The sequence below is a fragment of the Littorina saxatilis genome, linkage group LG6, assembly GCF_037325665.1.
Source record: "Littorina saxatilis isolate snail1 linkage group LG6, US_GU_Lsax_2.0, whole genome shotgun sequence".
NCBI lineage: Eukaryota > Metazoa > Mollusca > Gastropoda > Littorinimorpha > Littorinidae > Littorina > Littorina saxatilis.
Genome location: NC_090250.1, coordinates 23,377,230 through 23,399,429, shown reverse-complemented (window position 1 = coordinate 23,399,429; position 22,200 = coordinate 23,377,230). Strand labels below are relative to the sequence as shown.

General features: G+C 40.2%; 1 protein-coding gene and 1 long non-coding RNA gene across 2 annotated transcripts in view; one reads left to right on the top strand and one right to left on the bottom strand.

The window, feature by feature from the left end:
• The window catches only part of LOC138968789 (polyunsaturated fatty acid lipoxygenase ALOX8-like), a 28,126-nt gene extending 22,860 nt beyond the window's left edge, over positions 1 to 5,266 (top strand). Inside the window, exons 15-17 of the mRNA XM_070341432.1 lie at positions 989 to 1,162; positions 3,165 to 3,331; positions 4,316 to 5,266. Coding sequence (XP_070197533.1) covers positions 989 to 1,162; positions 3,165 to 3,331; positions 4,316 to 4,430 — 456 coding nt within the window. The 3' untranslated portion in view covers positions 4,431 to 5,266. The remainder of the gene's footprint in view (positions 1 to 988; positions 1,163 to 3,164; positions 3,332 to 4,315) is intronic.
• LOC138968794 (uncharacterized) overlaps positions 1 to 22,200 on the bottom strand; it is a 379,269-nt gene that overhangs the window by 255,379 nt on the left and 101,690 nt on the right. The gene's annotated exons all lie outside the window — the stretch shown is intronic.

Here is a 22,200-nt window from a genome sequence, read left to right as displayed (position 1 = left end):
GGCCGGTGTATCCGGACTTAAAAACGAAGTTTTGTTAACAGCTATCGTGTTTTCAGCGTAGCGATAGGGTCAAATATTTTGACGAGAACAAGTGTAATACGCAGAGCAGACGAGAAGTATTATACTTGTTCTCCTCAAAATATTCGACCTCTGCCAGGTATAAGACGCACAGGCATGATCAAGAAACAACCGAAGAAAAACTCGCAGGGCATACTTTGCTTCTGTCTGTCTTCGTTTGTCAAAAACACGAGAAAACTATGGAAAATAGCACAGGGAATCACTACATGACACTTAAATGCTATCATGCTGCATGCGCATAGGGGAGTAAATCTCGTATGATGTATATGGATGTGCACTGATGTCGTTTACAGCAGTATATACACTAAACTATTCAACAACAATTCGTGTTAAAGCTTTATTGGACAGTTTTCTCAGGATACCCACGTTTCCTGATGACGTCACAGAACGCGCTGGGCGGTGAGGTGTGCCGGGTAACCTAACCGGTGTGGAAGGGGTGTCAAAAGAAAGAAGTAAAGTGCATCCCTGGTCAAATGTGAACATAAAACTTACAGATCTGATACGCCTGTCTTTTTCACAGTATAAATTATGCATGAAACTAATCCAGATTCCCAACAGCGCAATTATAAAACACTAAATCATCAACCAAAATGTCAGCACATTTCACAGAAAAGTTCATAATGTACAGGTTCTGATGTAATGACACAACTAAAATTGCATTCTCTACAATTGTGGGTTTCAAATCGATCAATCGAAAACTACGCCCGCAAAGCTTTGTTTACTTTAGTTGGTGTGACTCTGAATTTCGCACAAGTCTTGTTTCATTGCATACCAGAAACATCTACTGTATGTGCTGTTAATTTTCAGTACAATTAACAAGAAGCAAAATACTAATTCCCAATAACTATTGGACCAGCTGTATCTCAATAGGCTCATGCAATCATCAACCAACTACTTCTCTGTGTGACAGGGTGTGCCCGGCAATGGTAAGCTGGACAGTGTGGATGACCTGATCACCATTTTGACCAGCGTCATCTACACGTGCAGTGCTGGTCACGCTGCCGCCAACTTCGGCCAGTATGACGAGTACGGGTTTCAGCCCAACTACCCCGGACTTCTCAAGGGAAAGCCGCCCAAGACAAAAGTGAGAGAGAGAGAGGGAGATAACTCAGAATGGTTGATTTGACTTAGGCAACGAGCCCTTCTTGCAAAGGGGGGATTGGGGGGAATAGCAGGTATCCACGTCAATACAAATTCATGAGAGAGAGAGAGGAGGGTGAGGAGGGCAGAGAAAGATGTTTCATAGGGTGCGTCAAAATGTGTTTGTGTGTGGGTTTGTTTGTGTGTTTGTGTTTGTGTGTGTGTTTGTGTGTGTGTTTGTGTGTTTGTGTGTGTGTTTGTGTGTGGGTTTGTGTGTGGGTTTGTGTGTGTGGTGTGTGTGTGTGTGTGTGTGTTTGTGCATGCAATAATAAGAGAATCAGTTGATTATGGTGGATGCCTTACAAGTCCACAATTTCATAGAGCTAGGCTTCTTGTTTTTGAGTCACTTGAGAAAAAGTGACTCTATGTAATCGGTCAGTGTTAGTCTGTCCGGCCGGCCGTCCGGCCGGCCGTCCGTAGACACCACCTTAACGTTGGACTTTTCTCGGAAACTATCAAAGCGATCGGGCTCATATTTTGTTTAGTCGTGACCTCCAATGACCTCTACACTTTAACGATGGTTTCGTTGACCTTTGACCTTTTTCAAGGTCACAGGTCAGCGTCAAAGGAAAAATTAGACATTTTATATCTTTGACAAAGTTCATCGGATGTGATTGAAACTTTGTAGGATTATTCTTTACATCAAAGTATTTACATCTGTAGCCTTTTACGAACGTTATCAGAAAAACAAGGGAGATAACTAGCCTTTTCTGTTCGGCAACACACAACTTAACGTTGGGCTTTTCTCGGAAACTATAAAAGTGACCGGGCTCAAATTTTATGTGAACGTGACTCATTGTGTTGTGAATAGCAATTTCTTCCTGTCCATCTGATGCCTCATATAATATTCAGAACTGCGAAAGTGACTCGATCGAGCGTTTGCTCTTCTTGTTTGCTTTGTTCTTCATGTTTTGACTCCCTTGTCTGATCGAAGTCGACTACGCGAAGTATACTTTGTGAAGCTGGCCGATAGAAGCTTTAATTAGCACAACTGTTTCGGCAAAAAGATTTTGCGAAGTCGACTTCGGGCTCAATGAAGGACCGCCTTTATAATACCGCCCTATTAGGGATGAGCAGTGTTTAGCTGGCTGGTGAGTAGACAAAAAAACAAAACGTTCAGGTTCAGCTTATCTCTGATGTTTGTGAAAGCTTCGCACACTTCTTGGGTTTTATGATCTCTCGACAAAATTCCAATTCGGTTGACCCTCGTCAAAGTTAGGGGTCACAGCGTGGTAATGTTTGGTTTAAGAAATCATTGAGGATCTATAGGATGTTTTTGAAGATAAAGACACCACGTTATACACACTTGTAGGTTTTGGATGATCTTCAGACATAAACACATTAATGTTGTCTTGTTTGTGTTCAATTTTTAAGGTCCCAGCATTAAAATGTTTGCTGGCGAAGACCACTAAATATATCCACTGGGCTATCAAAGAAATAAGTCTGGACCTCAACACACTGCACAGAGCAGAAAACGTTGAGGATGTAGCCCAGATGTTAAACAGCAATGTTTTGATCAGAAACATATGTATATTTGAAGTTCGGCCTTTCTTCTGCTCAAAAATGGGTTTCTTGGATTTGAGCAATATTTGGCTTGACGTCACAGGTCCTTGACCACGCTTTCCCTCAAAAAAAAAGGCGCTTTTTTTAACCCCATGATTCCCGTTCAGCCGTTACAATGGTGACTAAAACAGAACGATATTCAATGATGTGATGTCTTAAAAGGGAGTTATATTTCTATGGAGGGATCTCGTTTTTCTTTTCGTTCGAGTCTATCGAGGGGTCTTAACAAGAAGGGGGATTGGGGGGGGGGGAGGGGGGTCCAGTGCAAAGGGGCATGCCGGAGGGGGGTTGTGTAAGTATTTGCTTTTCTTGTTTTAAATATAAATAAATGAATTACCACGAGTTTGATTTGCCCCCGTTCCAAATTCCATTTCTGATTACAGACGGGACATTCGGAAAACGACCTTGTTCAGGCATTGCCGCCTGTTGCCACCATACTGCAAACCATGGCTGTCACCAAGGTGCTGAGCACCAAAGACACAAAATCGCTTGGGGACTTTGAGGAAGTACCTACCATCACGGATGCAAGCGCTCTCCCGATTGTCCAGAGGTAAATCTTTGTATTACAAACCGCGCAAGCTGTCAGGATCTAAGCCAGGGTTGTGTTTCATTATACAATGTATTTATTAACGTATTATCAGTACAACCCGTGCAAAAATATTTTGAAACTGTTCGTTCCTCAGCTAAAACAGCCATACACGTTCCGTTTAGTTCAAACTTTCTTTGTCTTGAAGCCACTTGTGTTGGCTATTGCCTATCCAGTTCAGGTAAGTTTGCATGGCCTATTTGCGAGTAACGTTAGGCCATACCGACTGACGCAGGTGTCAACAACATTGGAGGTCTAAAACGAGAGGTTCTGGCATGAGTTTTGAGGGGTTGCTCGACAGAAGGCGCTGTCTTTCGGCATTGATAGGTTTCTACACTTTCAGGTCATGTTTACATACCAGGCGTAATACTTGAAGTATCTTTGAAGTATCTGTTCACCTGATACTTCAAAGTATTACATTACTTTGACACTTTAATTGCTATAATTTTGTATCAGTAAAAATTCATTACTGGTTACATATGGTTTCCAGTTCACATCATTTAAGTATAACTGAAGTATCTATATCTGTTCACCTGTTTCAATCGGCATAGCTTGACATCAAAAACACGCAAGTTAGTCGTACTACTTTACCTACACTGGATATGTGGTGGATAGATCATGTTTTCACATGCAAACGTTGCTAAATGTTACCTATTTTGAATCTTTGTCGCTATTTGAATCGAAACCTTCTCGTTCAAACATAGTGGCTTCACAGAGGTCCATTAACTTATGCAGATAATGTCAACCATGATCGGGTTAAATAATAGCGGCCATAACTACCTCACTACAAAAAGTGTTGGTTTGTATCTTTCTTGTCCTGTTGAACTGCTTTTGTGCAACCTACACAAACTATGTTACGTTCCTCAGTATGAATCGGAATTTGAATATTTTACGCTTCATAGCTTAATCTCCCTGCAGTGAAATTATCAAGGTGAAATTATTTTTCAGTTTCAGAGACAACCTGGCCCAAGTGAGCAAGGACATTCAAACAGCCAACTATAGTCGCAAATACCCATACTCACATGTGGACCCCTATGTCGTGCCCAACGCCATCAGCATCTGAGGCAGTGAAAACCTGTCAGTAGTGGTGATGTGGTGGGGAGAGGGTCGAGGGATGTACACTCTTCGTGAAGCAAAGACATCTGTACCATACGGTCCATACACTTGGTTAACAACAAAAACAAAAAAAAAGCCCACTTAACTCTCGTAAAATGAATGCAAATGCAAGCAATCGAGATACTGGATAACGCAGGGAGGGAATCGGGGTTCAGAGGAAAAGTTAAGGAAAAGTAAAATAAGCATTATTGAACCTCAGCTAAAATAAGAACCTTGACTTGATGATGCCTTGTAAAAGGTCTAACAAATATTTTATTATTATTATTATATGAGTGTGCATGAGTTGTTAATGCTAAAGAATGTGTGTTTTCACAAAAGTGGCAACATGGCGGTGCATGATGCTACTCATGATGTTGGCTATTGCCTATCCTCTGGACAATCGGGATCCGCTGCCTTTATCACTCATAAGTGATTTATGCCCAATTAAGCTAAAAGAACATACATCGTAAATGTCACTTAACTTACCCCAAAAGTTTTATCTTGAGTTTGATTTGCCTTTTTTGTCTCAGTATTTTGGACAGTCTTCACTAAAACCGAGTCTGGGTTTGATACAGAATATACACCATGTGAGTTTTAAGGTAGAATATAGTGAACCGAAGTATAATATAAGATGCACACAACATTATTTTGTAACTATTGAACTACATATTTTACTTTAATGTAATCAGAGTGATATTTTCTTATCGTGTTTTGGTTGTTGTTTGCTATCTCTTTTGTCTGATTTTACTGATTATTTACAATGCTATTGGACTGGCAGTGCTCGCTCTGATTTCAATTTATTTTTATAAAAGATAATATACTGCTTAGGTGTGTTTGCTGATTTGCGCCACGACGACCATATATGCGGATTACTTTTTTGGAGTCTGTGTTTATTTTGTTGCGTTTTGAAAGTTCATTTTACAATGCACACAACCTCCTTTGTTCTTAAAAGGTTATCCAAATCGATCAGCAACCAAATGATTGGTCTAACGTTTGAATATGTCATGTGTCCAGTTTACTATCGTGCTTGAACATATGTATACATTCATATGTCTTACTATGATGTAGAGCGATGGTCTGTATGAAGGGTCAACGGCAACCCAGAGGGACTTTTCTAGCTCCATTTTTTTCTCAATATACTTCTTTTTATCATTTTTGAGCAATGAGCTGTGGCTACCCAGAGAGACTTTTCTAGCTCCATTTTTTTCTCATGTACTTGATTTTATCATGTTTGAGCTATGGTAGAGTTACCTTTTCTTGCAAAAATCTCGTACACACATTGTAGGGGTGGGAAGCATTGCGATTTTGTTAAAATGTCAATGGACCTGCCTCGCAAGTGACTTTTTCAATACGTTTCAAACGTTATGTTCATTTACTTGTTGACTGCTGGATAAAAATGCAGCATTATACCGCCTCCAAACTAAAGAATTGCAGAAGACAAGTGTTTGGAATCTGCTACCAAGCACAAACGCATAACATTGATGGCTGTAGTGTAGATGCCGTTGATGTGTGTCTAAGTACAAAGCCGCCATTGACACTGTTAATTACCTTGCCTGTAGAGCATAGTCGGGGAGACCACGGCGTGCATGTGGTAAATATGCTTGCCCTGTAGAGGTTATCTTATTTTATTTTCAAATTTAAACAACACGGCAAACGTTATTAGGGACATTGAACATGAACAATGTTGGATCCGCTGCCTTCATCACTCATAAGTGATTTAGGCTAGGCCGAATTAAGCGAAAGAACCCCAATTATAAATTTCACTTAACTTACCCCAAAAGTTTTATCTTGAGTTTGATTTGTATTTTTCGCCTCTGTATTTTGGACAGTCTTCACTAAACCGAGTCTGGGTTTGATACAGACTATAAACTATGTGAGTTTTAAGGAAGAATATAGCGAACCTAAGTATAATATAAGTTGCACACAATATTATTTTGTTACTATTTTGCTTTAATGTAATCAAAGTGATATCATCTTCTCGTATTTTGGTTGTTGTTTGCTATCTCGTTTGTCTGATTTTACTGATTTTTTACAATGGTATTGGACTGGCAGTGCTCACTCTGATTTAAATCTATTTCATAAAAGATTTAAGCTGCTTAGGTGTGTTTTTGCTGATTTGCGTCACGGCGACTATATATGCGGATTATTATTTTATATTCTGTGTTTGTTTTGTTACGTTTTGAAAGTTCATTTTACAATGTACACAACCTCCTTTGTTCTTAAAATGTATTCCAAATCGATCAGCAACCAAATGATTTGTCTAACGTTTGAATGTGTCATGTGTCCAGTTTCCTATTGTGCTTGAACATGCGTATACATTCAAATGTCTTACAATGATGTAGAGCGATGGTCTGTATGAAGGGTCAACGGCAACCCAGAAGGACTTTTCTAGCTCCATTTTTTCTCAATATACTTGATTTTATCACTTTTGAGCTATGAGCTGTGGAAATGAGTTTTGATGATGTGTAACGTTACAGGTCAAAATCTACACTTGTTGATGACGCTATTCTAATATGTATTAAACATTTGTATCTTTGTCTCCCCCGTGAAAGAAACGGCTCCAAAAGTAGGCATGTCCGAACGTTGTATGCTTTATTATACCTTCCAGAGGCTCCAGCCAGAAAATGGACATTTTTGGCGTTAGTTTACTCTGTTTTTGAGGATATTGAACAAACTTTAGGAAATATTCAGAAGGCTGTCCTGAAAATAACTCCGACGAGTTTGAATGGGTTATGGTAGAGTGACCATTTGTTGCAAAACCTCGTACAAACATTGTATGGGCCAATCACTAGCGAGGAGTGTTTCGGAAACACGTGGAAACTCACAGGCATAGTAACCCCGAAATGACAGGATTATATTTCTGTTTCAACCGAAAGACTCTTGACGTGAGTCAGTGGAAAAAGAGAGATAAACTGGGGCAACAAATATTTTTTGATTATTACACTACTTGCGCAGATGTTACTGTCGATCCCTGTCGGAGTAACACACAGGCATATTATCTAATGTTATAACAAAAATTAACAATGCATTTAAAAACACGTAAGTGTAGTGTGCGATATAACCTTCATTTTGATTTGACAACAGTTACTAAAAAGCCGTAAACTCATGATTTGTGTCCGTGCATTTGTAAAATGTTTTTTTGTTTTAATTTCCTTGTTCTTTCAAAATACTTCTGGTTGTAATAAAGCGTGTATCACAACTAATTTGAAATGGTTTTCTCTTCCTCCCTCCATCCGCCCCATCCCCCCTCTCTCTCTCTCTCTCTCTCTCTCTCTCTCTCTCTCTCTCTCTCTCTCTCTCTCTCTCTCTCTCTCTCTTTCTCTCTCTCTCTCTCTCTCTCTCTCTCTCTCTCTCTCTCTCTCTCTCTCTCTCTCTCTCTCTCTCTCTCTCTCTGCGGGTGTGCATGAAGGGTAGCAAGAAGGACGCACAAGAAAAGTAATTGTGAAGATTTCAATAAACCACTCAATGAGAATCATATTCTTCACATAAACACTCGACTACATGTATGTAACCGAGTGCCGTAACACTACGATCACCTCGGGAGGCAAAGTGCAATCAAACAGGATTGAAAATGTTAGGGCTAATTTCTTAGCCCTATAAAAACTGTTATGCAAACCCGAAGGTTTCCAAGAACATACAGACAATCGGAAACCACCAGACCCCATCACAAACAGAATTCCACAATCCACCGGTGTTGACTTAAAGGCCAACAACTCGGGTGCAGAGTCTGCTGTGAAAGGAGCGGTAGCCTCCCCTGTCACAATCGCCCCCGTTTGAATAAACTTCGTCCCGAAGTTCCGAACCGGGGGACCACTGTCCATCCCAAGTTCGCAGAATGGGAACAGCACGAAAATGTTCAGTGGTCATATTATGCCATTACCTGAACATATCATGCCGAGTCCCATCCTGCTCGCAGCGCCAGATGTGGGAAGGGTGGGTGGAAGGAAAAGGATCATATAGCACAGGCAGAGGAGCATACAATTTAGACACTAAAGACAGAGGTTGCTTTAACTTATCTCTTATTGCAGGAAATGTAACTAAAAATAACCATTCAGGTAGCTTATCTAAATCAGAAATATTCCAAAACACATACAGACAATCGGAAACCACCAGACCCCATCACAAACAGAATTCCACAATCCACCGGTGTTGACTTAAAGGCCAACAACTCGGGTGCAGAGTCTGCTGTGAAAGGAGCGGTAGCCTCCCCTGCCACATACAAATGAGGACCTTGAAGGGTCTTCGAACTGTGGTCAAAGCTCGTCTCCTAGCGTGCGTGCGTGCGTGCGCGCGAGCGTTGTGTGTGTGGGCGTGCGTGCTGAAAATGAAAAATGTAATTGTTTGTTCAGTGATAATCTCTTCCCGGTGTTTTTTAATTTTTTAAAAGACATGAAATTTAATGTGGCGTCAATGTTTTTTCACCTCGGTTATCTCCGGTCAAAGAAAATAGGTGTTAAGCAAACTTAAAATTAAAAGAAAACATGCAAACTTTTGCGAATTTTCAATACCTCCCAGCAAACGTCAATTTTACAGATCTTTACAGGCATGGGAATTCTCCTCGGGTTAAAGGATTTCCGAGAAAAGTACACGTTTGCGCGAAAAAAATCCTTTACCGAGAAGAAAAAATTCGAGGAACAAAAATCCAAAAAGACAATATCTGCCTTGTATGACAAATTTCCTCCATAAAATCGTCCCTTCATTCAATAAGATTCCGCTCGCGTGAGTCACTTTTGCAAACAGTACGAAAGAGCCTACAAGTGGCGAACACAAAGCGGGCGATCGTAATGTTGAACTCAGTTCAGTAGGGTAGTGCCTCCCGCGCGTATTACAATTGCACACTTCGAAAATGATCGTTGGTTACCGGCAATACAAAACATAATTATATTACATTTTCAGTCTTTTTGCTGTATAAAATTCATGAAACATACCCTCTGAATGCGCCAGATTGCACAGATATGTAGATTTCCCCAAAATTCCGGAGCGGGGCATGCCACCGGACCCCCTTAGTTTTCAGAGATTTTTCTTTTCCCATTCCTGATTTAACACGATATTGTGACCGCCCGCTTATCTACCCCATATTTTCTTGTAATCACTCCTGTTCATCTCCACTTACAATGGGTGTAGTGGATAAGTTATCGGTATCCTAATCGTAAGATCGTGAGATCAAATCCCGGCCGGCCGCCTGAGTTAGGGTGGAGATTTTCCCGATCTCCCAGATCAAATTGTGTGCAGATCTGCTAGTGCCTGACCCCCCTTCGTGTGTACACGCAAGCACAAGACCAAATGCGCCCGAAAAAGATCCTGTATAGTCTCGGTTACACCGGACCCGAATCAGCTGCGAATCCCCCGAATGCACCTATTCGGGTGCATTCTGGAGTATTCTGTTCTCCCTCCCCGAATGAGCAAAAATTCGGGAGGGATTCTGGAACATTCGTGGAGGGATTCGGCTCGTTTTGAAATGTTCACAACCAGCCGAATACCCTCCTGAATACTCCCGAATGAGGCCCCGACAAATTTAATTCGGGCCACATTCGGGAGGTAATCGGCTGGAATTCGGATGCATTCGGGAAGGCATTCGGGACATTCTTGGCAGATTCGGGCGTCTTCGTATAATTCGGAGAGTACGGTCCGAATTATCAGACCCGAATAGCACGAATAGAGCCGAATCTGCCCCCAGAATGCCCCGAATGCCTCCCCGAATCCGTCCGAATCTTCACCCGAATACAGCTCGCGAAAATAGCGTCGCGCGTGTCTCATTGCCTCTGTTGCAGCCGACGTGATAACATTGAATGACAAGATGTGAAGTGAGTGAGGTGCATGGAGTTGCACAAAAATATACCCCCCCCCCCCCCCCTCCCTGAAAAAGGGAAGAATTCGGTGATGTTCGGATCCGATTTGGGCCCCATTCGGAAGTTTCTTGGGCCCGATTCAGACGATTCTGGGGCATATTCGAGTGATTCGGTGTCTTATTCGGCGCATTCGGCCATATTCGTCCCGATTCGGGTCGCCATTCGGGTCGTTGTTCGGCTCTATTCGGGTCAGATTCGGTGCTATTCTGGTCGAATGCGGCTCGATTCAGGTCACTATTCTGGTTGGCATTCGGCTGTATTCGGGATTCTAAAAATTAATTCGCGTCGATTCTTGCCGATTCCGCTCTGATTCGGGACCTATTCGGCTCGATTCGGGGAGCTCCCCGAATTATTGACGACAAGGTCCCGAATCCACCGAATCCATCCGATTCAACCCGTATTCGGACAGAATCGGCCCGAATTTATTCGGGAGTATTCGGTTCCTGTGTAACCGAGGCTTAAAGCATGTCGGTGAGTGGGTTATAGAAACATGGAAATACCCAGCATGCTTCCCCAGAAATCCGCGTATGCTGCCTAAGTTGCGGGGTAAAAAGGTCACACACGTAAAAGTCCACTCGTGCAAAGACATGAGTGAACGTGGTTGGAGCTTCGGCCCATAAACGAAGAATAAGATCTCCACTTGACATAGTCTGGCCGACGTTTTTCTTTATTAATTGAAATAAAAAAAGCTACTTTTATATTGTGTGCTAGAAGCAAAGTTGTCAAGGACGAAAAACAAGAGTCGTATTTTATTGGAACGTTTTATTTATGACACACAATAAACCAAACCCGTCACATTCACTGTACTTTGAACCAGTGATCTTGTAAGTGGACAGACAGACAAACACGTATGACACAGATTATGAACTGATCTACCGTTCTTACTACCATTCTTGATTTGTGATTCTACATTGTGAAACGTTGGCAGTCTATTTGTTTGTTTGCTTTGTGTTTGGTTTTTGTTTGGTTTTTAAAGACGATTTATATTTTCTTCTTTTGAAATAATGTGTTTTTGACTTTCGCGGTGTGTGCCCTGTACACGTAAATGTTCCAAGACCAAGAGGAATCATCGTCAAGTTCATGTTTGAAAAGAGACCTACGCTCAATGTCACATCTTAATATGTTCGTTTGAACTTTCAAGCTTCTTAAAACTGTCACGCTTATATGACAGAAGCTGACCATTGATTGCAGTGAAAAATAACCGTACGCCTTTAAAAAAAAAACAAGTCGCGTAAGGAGAAATTACTACATTTAGTCAAGCTGTGGAACTCACAGAATGAAACTGAACGTAGTCCGCCGCTAGTGCAAAAGGCAGTGAAAGTGACGAGCCTGTTTGGCGCGGTAGCGATTGCGCTGTGCTTCATAGCACGCTTTACTGTTCCTCTCTTCGTTTTAACTTTCTGAGCGTGTTTTTAATCCAAACATATCATATCTATATGTTTTTGGAATCAGAAAATGACGAAGAATAAGATGAAATTGTTTTTGGATCGTTTAATAAAAAAATAATTTTAATTACAAGTTTCCGAATTTTAATGACCAAACTCACCCATTAGTTTTTAAGCCACCAAGCTTAAATGCAATACCAAAGTCCGGCCTTTGTCGAAGATTGTTTTGCCAAAGTTTCAATCAATTTGATTAAAAAATGAGGGTGTGACAGTGCCGCCTCAACCTTTACAAAAAGCCGGATATGACGTCATCAAAGGTATTTATCGAAAAAATGAACTCTCAGGCCAAATTTCATAAAGATCGGCCCAGTAGTTTAGTCTGAATCGCTCTACACACACAGAGAGACAGACAGACAGACACACATACACCACGACCCTCGTCTCGATTCCCCCCTCTATGTTAAAACATTTAGTCAAAACTTGACTAAATGTAAAACAAGTCGCGTAAGGCGAAAATACAATATTTAGTCAAGTAGCTGTCGAACTCACAGAATGAAACTGAACGCAATGCCATTTTTCAGCAAGACCGTATACTCGTAGCATCGTCAGTCCACCGCTCATGGCAAAGGCAGTGAAATTGACAAGAAGAGCGGGGTAGTAGTTGCGCTAAGAAGGATAGCACGCTTTTCTGTACCTCTCTTTGTTTTAACTTTCTGAGCGTGTTTTTAATCCAAACATATCATATCTATATGTTTTTGGAATCAGGAACCGACAAGGAATAAGATGAAAGTGTTTTTAAATTGATTTGGACAATTTAATTTTGATAATAATTTTTATATATTTAATTTTCAGAGCTTGTTTTTAATCCGAATATAACATATTTATATGTTTTTGGAATCAGCAAATGATGAAGAATAAGATAAACGTAAATTTGGATCGTTTTATAAATTTTTATTTTTTTTTTACAATTTTCAGATTTTAATGACCAAAGTCATTAATTAATTTTTAAGCCACCAAGCTGAAATGCAATACCGAAGTCCGGGCTTCGTCGAAGATTACTTGACCAAAATTTCAACCAATTTGGTTGAAAAATGAGGGCGTGACAGTGCCGCCTCAACTTTCACGAAAAGCCGGATATGACGTCATCAAAGACATTTATCAAAAAAATGAAGAAAACGTTCGGGGATTTCATACCCAGGAACTCTCATGTCAAATTTCATAAAGATCGGTCCAGTAGTTTAGTCTGAATCGCTCTACACACACACACACACACACACACACACACACACACACACACACACACACACACACACACAGACAGACACACACACGCACATACACCGCGACCCTCGTCTCGAATCCCCCCTCTACGTTAAAACATTTAGTCAAAACTTGATTAAATGTAAAAAGAAACAAGTCGCGTAAGGCGAAATAACTACATTTAGTCAAGCTGTGGAACTCACAAAATGAAACTGAACGTAGTCCGCCGCTAGTGCAAAAGGCAGTGAAAGTGACGAGCCTGTTTGGCGTGGTAGCGGTTGCGCTGTGCTTCATAGCACGCTTTACTGTACCTCTTTTCGTTTTAACTTTGTGAGCGTGTTTTTTTATCCAAACATATCATATCTATATGTTTTTGGAATCAGGAACCGACAAGGAATAAGATGAAAGTGTTTTTAAATTGATTTCAAAAAAAAAATTTGATCATAATTTTTATATTTTTAATTTTCAGAGCTTGTTTTTAATCCAAATATAACATATTTATATGTTTTTGGAATCAGGGAATGATGAAGAATAAGATGAACGTAAATTTGGATCGTTTTATAAAAAAAAATTTTTTTTACAATTTTCAGATTTTTAATGACCAAAGTCATTAATTAATTTTTAAGCCACCAAGCTGAAATGCAATACCGAAGTCCGGCCTTCGTCGAAGATTGCTTGGCCAAAATTTCAATCAATTTGATTGAAAAATGAGGGTGTGACAGTGCCGCCTCAACTTTTACAAAAAGCCGGATATGACGTCATCAAATGTATTTATCGAAAAAATGAAAAAAACGTCCGGGGATATCATTCCCAGGAACTCTCATGTCAAATTTCATAAAGATCGGTCCAGTAGTTTAGTCTGAATCGCTCTACACACACACACAGACAGACAGACAGACAGACAGACAGACACACATACACCACAACCCTCGTCTCGATTCCCCCCTCTACGTTAAAACATTTAGTCAAAACTTGACTAAATGTAACAAGTCGCGTAAGGCGAAATAACAACATTTAGTCAAGCTGTCGAACTCACAGAATGAAACTGAACGCAATGCAACGCAGCAAGACCGTATACTCGTAGCATCGTCAGTCCACCGCTCACGGCAAAGGCAGTGAAATTGACAAGAAGAGCAGAGTAGTACTTGCGCTGAGAAGGATAGCACGCTTTTCTGTACCTCTCTTTGTTTTAACTTTCTGAGCGTGTTTTTAATCCAAACATATCATATCTATATGTTTTTGGAATCAGGAACCGACAAGGAATAAGATGAAAGTGTTTTTAAATTGATTTCGAAATTTTAATTTTCATATTAATTTTTATATATTTAATTTTCAGAGCTTATTTTTAATCCAAATATAACATATTTATATGTTTTTGGAATCAGCAAATGATGGAGAATAAGATGAATGTAAATTTGGATCGTTTTATAAAAAAAATATTTTGTTTACAATTTTCAGTTTTTTAATGACCAAAGTCATTAAGTAATTTTTAAGCCACCAAGCTGAAATGCAATACCGAAGTCCGGGCTTTGTCGAACATTACTTGACAAAAATTTAAACCAATTTGGTTGAAAAATGAGGGCGTGACAGTGCCGCCTCAACTTTCACGAAAAGCCGGATATGACGTCATCAAAGACATTTATCAAAAAAATGAAAAAAATGTCCGAGGATATCATACCCAGGAACTCTCATGTCAAAAAACAAGTCGCGTAAGGCGAAAATACAACATTTAGTCAAGTAGCTGTCGAACTCACAGAATGAAACTGAACGCAATGCAACGCAGCAAGACCGTATATTCGTAGCATCGTCAGTCCACCGCTCATGGCAAAGGCAGTGAAATTGACAAGAAGAGCGGGGTAGTAGTTGCGCTGAGAACGATAGCACGCTTTTCTGTACCTCTCTTCGTTTTAACTTTCTGAGCGTGTTTTTAATCCAAACATATCATATCTATATGTTTTTGGAATCAGGAACCGACAAGGAATAAGATGAAAGTGTTTATTTCGAAAATTTAATTTTGATCATAATTTTTATATTTTTAATTTTCAGAGCTTGTTTTTAATCCAAATATAACATATTTATATGTTTTTGGAATCAGAAAATGATGGAGAATAAGATGAACGTAAATTTGGATCGTTTTATCAAAAAAATTTTTTATACAATTTTCAGATTTTTAATGACCAAAGTCATTAATTAATTTTTAAGCCACCAAGCTGAAATGCAATACCGAAGTCCGGGCTTCGTCGGAGATTACTTGACCAAAATTTAAACTAATTTGGTTGAAAAATGAGAGCGTGACAGTGCCGCCTCAACTTTCACGAAAAGCCGGATATGACGTCATCAAAGACATTTATCAAAAAAATGAAAAAAAGTCTGAGGATATCATACCCAGGAACTCTCATGTCAAATTTCATAAAGATCGGTCCAGTAGTTTAGTCTGAATCGCTCTACACACACACACACAGACAGACAGACAGACAGACAGACACACATACACCACGACCCTCGTCTCGATTCCCCCCTCTATGTTAAAACATTTAGTCAAAACTTGACTAAATGTAACAAGTCGCGTAAGGCGAAAATACAACATTTAGTCAAGTAGCTGTCGAACTCACAGAATGAAACTGAACGCAATGCCATTTTTCAGCAAGACCGTATACTCGTAGCATCGTCAGTCCACCGCTCATGGCAAAGGCAGTGAAATTGACAAGAAGAGCGGGGTAGTAGTTGCGCTAAGAAGGATAGCACGCTTTTCTGTACCTCTCTTTGTTTTAACTTTCTGAGCGTGTTTTTAATCCAAACATATCATATCTATATGTTTTTGGAATCAGGAACCGACAAGGAATAAGATGAAAGTGTTTTTAAATTGATTTTGACAATTTAATTTTGATAATAATTTTTATATATTTAATTTTCAGAGCTTGTTTTTAATCCGAATATAACATATTTATATGTTTTTGGAATCAGCAAATGATGGAGAATAAGATAAACGTAAATTTGGATCGTTTTATAAATTTTTATTTTTTTTTACAATTTTCAGATTTTTAATGACCAAAGTCATTAATTAATTTTTAAGCCACCACGCTGAAATGCAATACCGAAGTCCGGGCTTCGTCGAAGATTACTTGACCAAAATTTGAACCAATTTGGTTGAAAAATGAGGGCGTGACAGTGCCGCCTCAACTTTCACAAAAAGCCGGATATGACGTCATCAAAGACATTTATCAAAAAATTGAAAAAAAACGTTCGGGGATTTCATACCCAGGAACTCTCATGTCAAATTTCATAAAGATCGGTCCAGTAGTTTAGTCTGAATCGCTCTACACACACACACACACACACGCACACACGCACGCACACACGCACACACGCACATACACCACGACCCTCGTTTCGATTCCCCCTCGATGTTAAAATATTTAGTCAAAACTTGACTAAATATAAAAAGAAAACAAGTCGCGTAAGGCGAAAATACAACATTTAGTCAAGTAGCTGTCTAACTCACAGAATGAAACTGAACGCAATGCAACGCAGCAAGACCGTATACTCGTAGCATCGTCAGTCCACCGCTCACGGCAAAGGCAGTGAAATTGACAAGAAGAGCGGGGTAGTAGTTGCGCTGAGAAGGATAACACGCTTTTCTGTACCTCTCTTCGTTTTAACTTTCTGAGCGTGTTTTTAATCAAAACATATCATATCTATATGTTTTTGGAATCAAGAACCGACAAGGAATAAGATGAAAGTGTTTTTAAATTGATTTCGAAAATTTAATTTTGATAATAATTTTTATATTTTTAATTTTCAGAGCTTGTTTTTAATCCAAATATAACATATTTATATGTTTTTGGAATCAGCAAATGATGGAGAATAAGATGAACGTACATTTGGATCGTTTTATAAAAAATATATTTTGTTTACAATTTTCAGATTTTTAATGACCAAAGTCATTAATTAATTTTTAAGCCACCAAGCTGAAATGCAATACCGAAAAGCCGGATATGACGTCATCAAAGAGATTTATCAAAAAAATGAAAAAAACGTTCGGGGATATCATACTCAGGAACTTTCATGTCAAATTTCATAAAGATCGGTCCAGTAGTTTGGTCTGAATCGCTCTGCACGCACGCACGCACACACACACACACACATACACACACACACACACACACATACTATACACCACGACCCTCGTCTCGATTCCCCCCTCGATGTTAAAACATTTAGTCATAACTTGACTAAATGTAAAAAAAAGAAGAAGAAGATCTCACTTGACCCCCCCCCCCCCCCCCCCCCATACAAACACACTGGGGAAATCTCAGCACAATGTTGAGTTAATAAGAGCATTATGAAAATTATTGTTATGGCAAATAATGTCTGATTTTTTGTGCGAATGCCGCGCCAATGGAGAAAAGTTAATGGAGATCAGGTTTAAATTCAGAAAGACTTGTATCTTGGCAACAGCACGATCATTAGCTATCGACTGACCGAACGGAGATATGTAGATGTGGTAATAAGGTGTCAGCTCTGTCGAAGAAATTTTATGTGAAGAAGAATTTATTTATTCTCAAAATCGAAAAAAGGTATTTTGTGTTGTTTGTTCCCATGATAAATGATTAATGTGCTGCATACTAGATTTGTTGATAAAATAATGCTGTTTCTAGCATTGGGACTGGTAATTCACGCGGCTTGGTTTGCGGACTACTTCAGTTATGGCTGACTTTGAATGGAATCAGTGACTCGTAATCATTTGTATGCCCTTTCTCTATCGGGATAATCTCAGAGCTTTTGCTGCAGAGTGTTCGCCGACAAAATTGGTCACTCCCCTCCCCCCGTTTCTCTCTCTCTCTCTCTCTCTCTCTCTCTCTCTCTCTCCCTTCACAAAATCCTTTCCGGCCATGCACCGAGTGCTTTCATTACAAAATTTAAAGCCAAACCAAGCCGAAAATTCAACGTCCCCATTCCGCGGATAGATCTCTTTAAATCAAGTTTAGCTTATTCTGGCAGCGTTTTGTGGAATTCTCTCCCGGAATCAGTTCGAGTCCCAACAAGTCTCAATACTTTCAAAAAACACCTCTCATTACATTTAATGTCAAATTACGAAAAGTCACAGTGATGGAAGACTTCGTTCTGATTATTTTCATATTGATCATATCTATCCATAAAGCATCAGTGTTTCATAACGCAAGAATGTATGTATAGCCTACAACGTGTATATAGTCATGTGAATAGTTTTTCTGCCTTTTTTTAATTTTCATTTTTTCATTTTTTTTTTACTGTCATGCTTATCTTTTGTAATTGTTTTACGTTTGTATATATATATGTATGTATTTAAGATTAGAATAGTCCCTCTCTGGACGAGGGCTGGTTGAAAAGAAGCTCGTTTATATTGCTTATGCCACAACCCTCGTAAAATAAAATTTGATTTGATTTGATTTGATTTGATCCCTATCTCTCTCTCTCTTCTCTCTCTCTCTCTCTCTCTCTCTCTCTCTCTCTCTCTCTCTCTCTCGTTATATCGCTCGCTCTCTCCCTATCCACCCCCTGCATGTGTTGGTATGATCAAACAAGTGCACGCTGTCAAGCCGTGACACGAAGAGTTTTTGTTTAAAAAAAACCCCATTATATACCTTTAGTCTAGTTTTTACAAGTTGTTTTTTTTGACTGGGTTTGGGCTTTTTAACACAATGAAAAACACAATCCCTAAAGCCAGGTGTATTTCTAACCAGCTAGACACCAGTCTTAACGACGCAATCTTTCTTCACACAAAAAGTCGGTGACTTTGGCCGAACTTTACAGAAAGAGTGTCCCTGCTGAAAGACGTTTTTTTATTGGGAAAAAACACACATTTCGCCACCCTGACATGCCATAACCCGAACAAGTTTTATTCATGACCTTTCATTCTTTTGTCGTTGATTTTTGTTGTGTAAATTGCACCAAAGGGAACTTCTGCTTTTTGTCGGCTCCTTTCTTTGACGGGATCTAACAGGAAGTGCGAACTGGCTGACACTGAGACGAGCAAAAAGGTCGATATATATATATATATAACAGATATTGGACTTCAGACAATGGTGATCATTGGTTTTGCAAAGAAACAGAATAACGAACAGACACACATATTCATACACGCACACCGGCACAGAAAGATACACAGCCACACACAGACTCTTATGCGCCACACACACACACACAAACACACACACACACACACGCACACATGTGCATGGCTTTGTGTTTATGTGTGTGTTCGTTCGTTTGTGTGAGTGTGTGTATTTTGTTCTTACCAAAACAGTATAGCTTTGTCCCCCGCGGCCATAAGCCAAGAAAGTCACGTTCACGACAAAATCATGCAGAAAGTGACAAGCCAGTATAGCGCAGTAGCGTATAGCACTTCACGAGAAAGCGCACTTTACATTATTCCTTCAACTTTCTGAGCTTGTTTATTTTATCCATACATATATAATTACCGGATGAATGAAATTGATTGATGTGCAAGTTTAACAGAATTCGTTTTTGTGTGGCTGACTTTCAAAGTGTGAATAATATCAGTAATCGGACATGTATTCCTAGACATTATGTAAATAATTTCGGAACCCATTTATCATATTTTAACATATTAAATGTTGGTCCAATTAAACTTAAGGGACAGGAATGCATTGAGTTTACCTTATGGGGCGAATAGCTCAGAGTTTGGCTTGTAAATATTAAACGGCACTCTGCTTCATCCGGTTTGTGAATGGAATTATGTAAAAATCCAATATCAAAACAACGTGTGTGTGTGTGTGTGTGTGTGTGTGTGTGTGTGTGTGTGTGTGTGTGTGTGTGTGTGTGTGTGTGTGAGTGTGTGTGTGTGTGTGTGTGTGTGTGTTGGTGTGCGTATCTATATATATATACGACTTGTGTCTGTGTGTGTATCTGTCTGTCTGTGTCTTCGCGATGCACGTCCAAAGTTCTCGATGGATCTGCTTCAAATTTGGTGGGATTATTTACAGAGACCCCGGACACAACCTGATCGATGAGATATTTCAACACGTGCTCTCAGCGCGCAGCGCTGAACCGATTTTCGTTTTTCACTGCACGTTACTATTTTTAGATCTCCCTTCCTTCGTGCGCCGGCGTCAATCCATATTCCCGTTTGTACGTTACTATATTTAGAAGGTCACTGCACGTTACTATTTTTAGATCTCCCTTCCTTCGTGCGCCGGCGATGCCGGCGTACACCCGGCAAAGCCGGGTCCCCGGCGACGGCCGGGTATTCGGCTCTACTTCTTCCCGGCGAAGCGGGTAATCATCTAGTATATATATATATATATATATATATATACTAGAGGAATACCCGCTTCGCCGGGTAGCCGGCTTCGCCGGGAAGAAGTACTTAGAGCCGTACGCCGGCTTTGCCGGGTCCGAACAATGGACCCGCCAAGCTTAGGTCCCTCCCAGATTCGTGGAATGGGAACAGCACGAAAATGATTCAGTGGCCATAATGCCATTCCTGACCATATCGAGTCTCATCCTTGTCGACGAATGTAACCGTGTTAATCACCTTTGGAGGCGAACTCCACTCAAACAGGATTGAGCAATTTAGAGCTTATCTCTGAGCCCTTTTGAACTGTTATGGCTTCTCAAAGGAAGGCCAGTACATACAAATACACAAAAGCCGCCAGACCACATCACAAACAGAACTGAACAATCCACAGGTGTTGCCCACATAGAGAGACACACATACACACACACACAAACACAGAGAAGCCGTATATATAGAGAGATAGATGACAGTGTATTTTTCGCGTGGCTATAAATTGATTCGACCTTTGCACTTTTACAGTGAGGATAATTTACGGGTCCAATTTACGTTCTGGACACTGCGGTGACCTTCTAAAAATAGTAACAGAACGCCGGGAATATCCGAAGATGACCCCTCATACTATAGTGCACCATACGAAGGAAGGGAGGTAAACGCTGAAAACATGGAGAAGATAAGGAAGAGTTACTGGGAATGGTGAAATGAACAGAAAAACCAAAATCGGTTCAGCGCTGCGCGCTGAGAGCACGTGTTGAAATATCTCATCGATGATATTGTGTCCGGGGTGTAGCTGAATACGGTGTCCAAATTTGAAAAAGATCCACCGAGAACTTTGGCTTTGGTGTGTCGGTATGGGGGCCCGGGTAGCTGAGGTGGAACCAAAATCGGTTCAGCGCTGCGCGCTGAGAGCACGTGTTGAAATATCGACCAGGTTGTGTCCTGTCCCGGGTGTACCTGAATATGCCCACCAAATTTGAAGCAGATCCATCGAGAACTTTGGCCGTGCATGGCGAACAAACACATACACACACACACACACACACACACACACAGACACAAGTCGTATATATATATATAGATATATATATATATGTGGGGGGTGCGTGTGTGTGTGTGTGTGTGTGTGTGTGTGTGTGTGTGTGTTTGTGTGTGGTTGTGTGAAGTGACCGATTCCCAGAAAACTACAGGAGAGATTCTCATGAAACTTATGATACACATTCTTCGAGACGATATCCCCCAACAGGTTTTTTCTTACTTTGTTTCGATAAATGACTTTGATTACGTCATATGCGACATTTAGTGAAAGTTGAGGCGGTACTGTGACGACCTCACTTTTCAACCAAAATTATTGACATTTTCGTCAAGCAATCTTTGACTCAGTCTAGACTGTGGGATTGCATTTCAGCTTGTTAACTTATTAAAAATCTAGTAATGGGTTTGTTCATTAAAATTCTAGATATTCTTCATAACCTTTAAACTTAAGTAAACAAACACCGTGATATCAAGTGAAACATGTCGTTCGTTGGTATTCATGACTGTACGTAAGTCTTTTACGATCTATCACACGGATATTCTCGATCCGACTTACAACCAGGAAGCTACTCGGTTTTACCAGGTGCACAGACGATTCCTTGTTTTCTGTGTGGTTTATTTTAAGAACACGAACTCTTTTAAAGTAGAGCAAAGCCATTCATCGTGGACCACCGCTGTGTTAGCCTTGGTCGGGTCATTGTTCATTTGGCAACAGTTTACCCCCGATTATTTTAATCGGAATGCATAAACAAGTGACAGTAAACTCTGTCAGTAATCCGAGGGTGAGTAGGGGGGGGGGGGGGGGGGGTTGTTAGAGAAGAACAATGAAGAGGTAGTGACTCAAACGTCGTCTTGGGATTTCAGTCAAGGCTAACCCAGAATTCCTGAGTGATTGACACAAACTCTTTGGTCCAC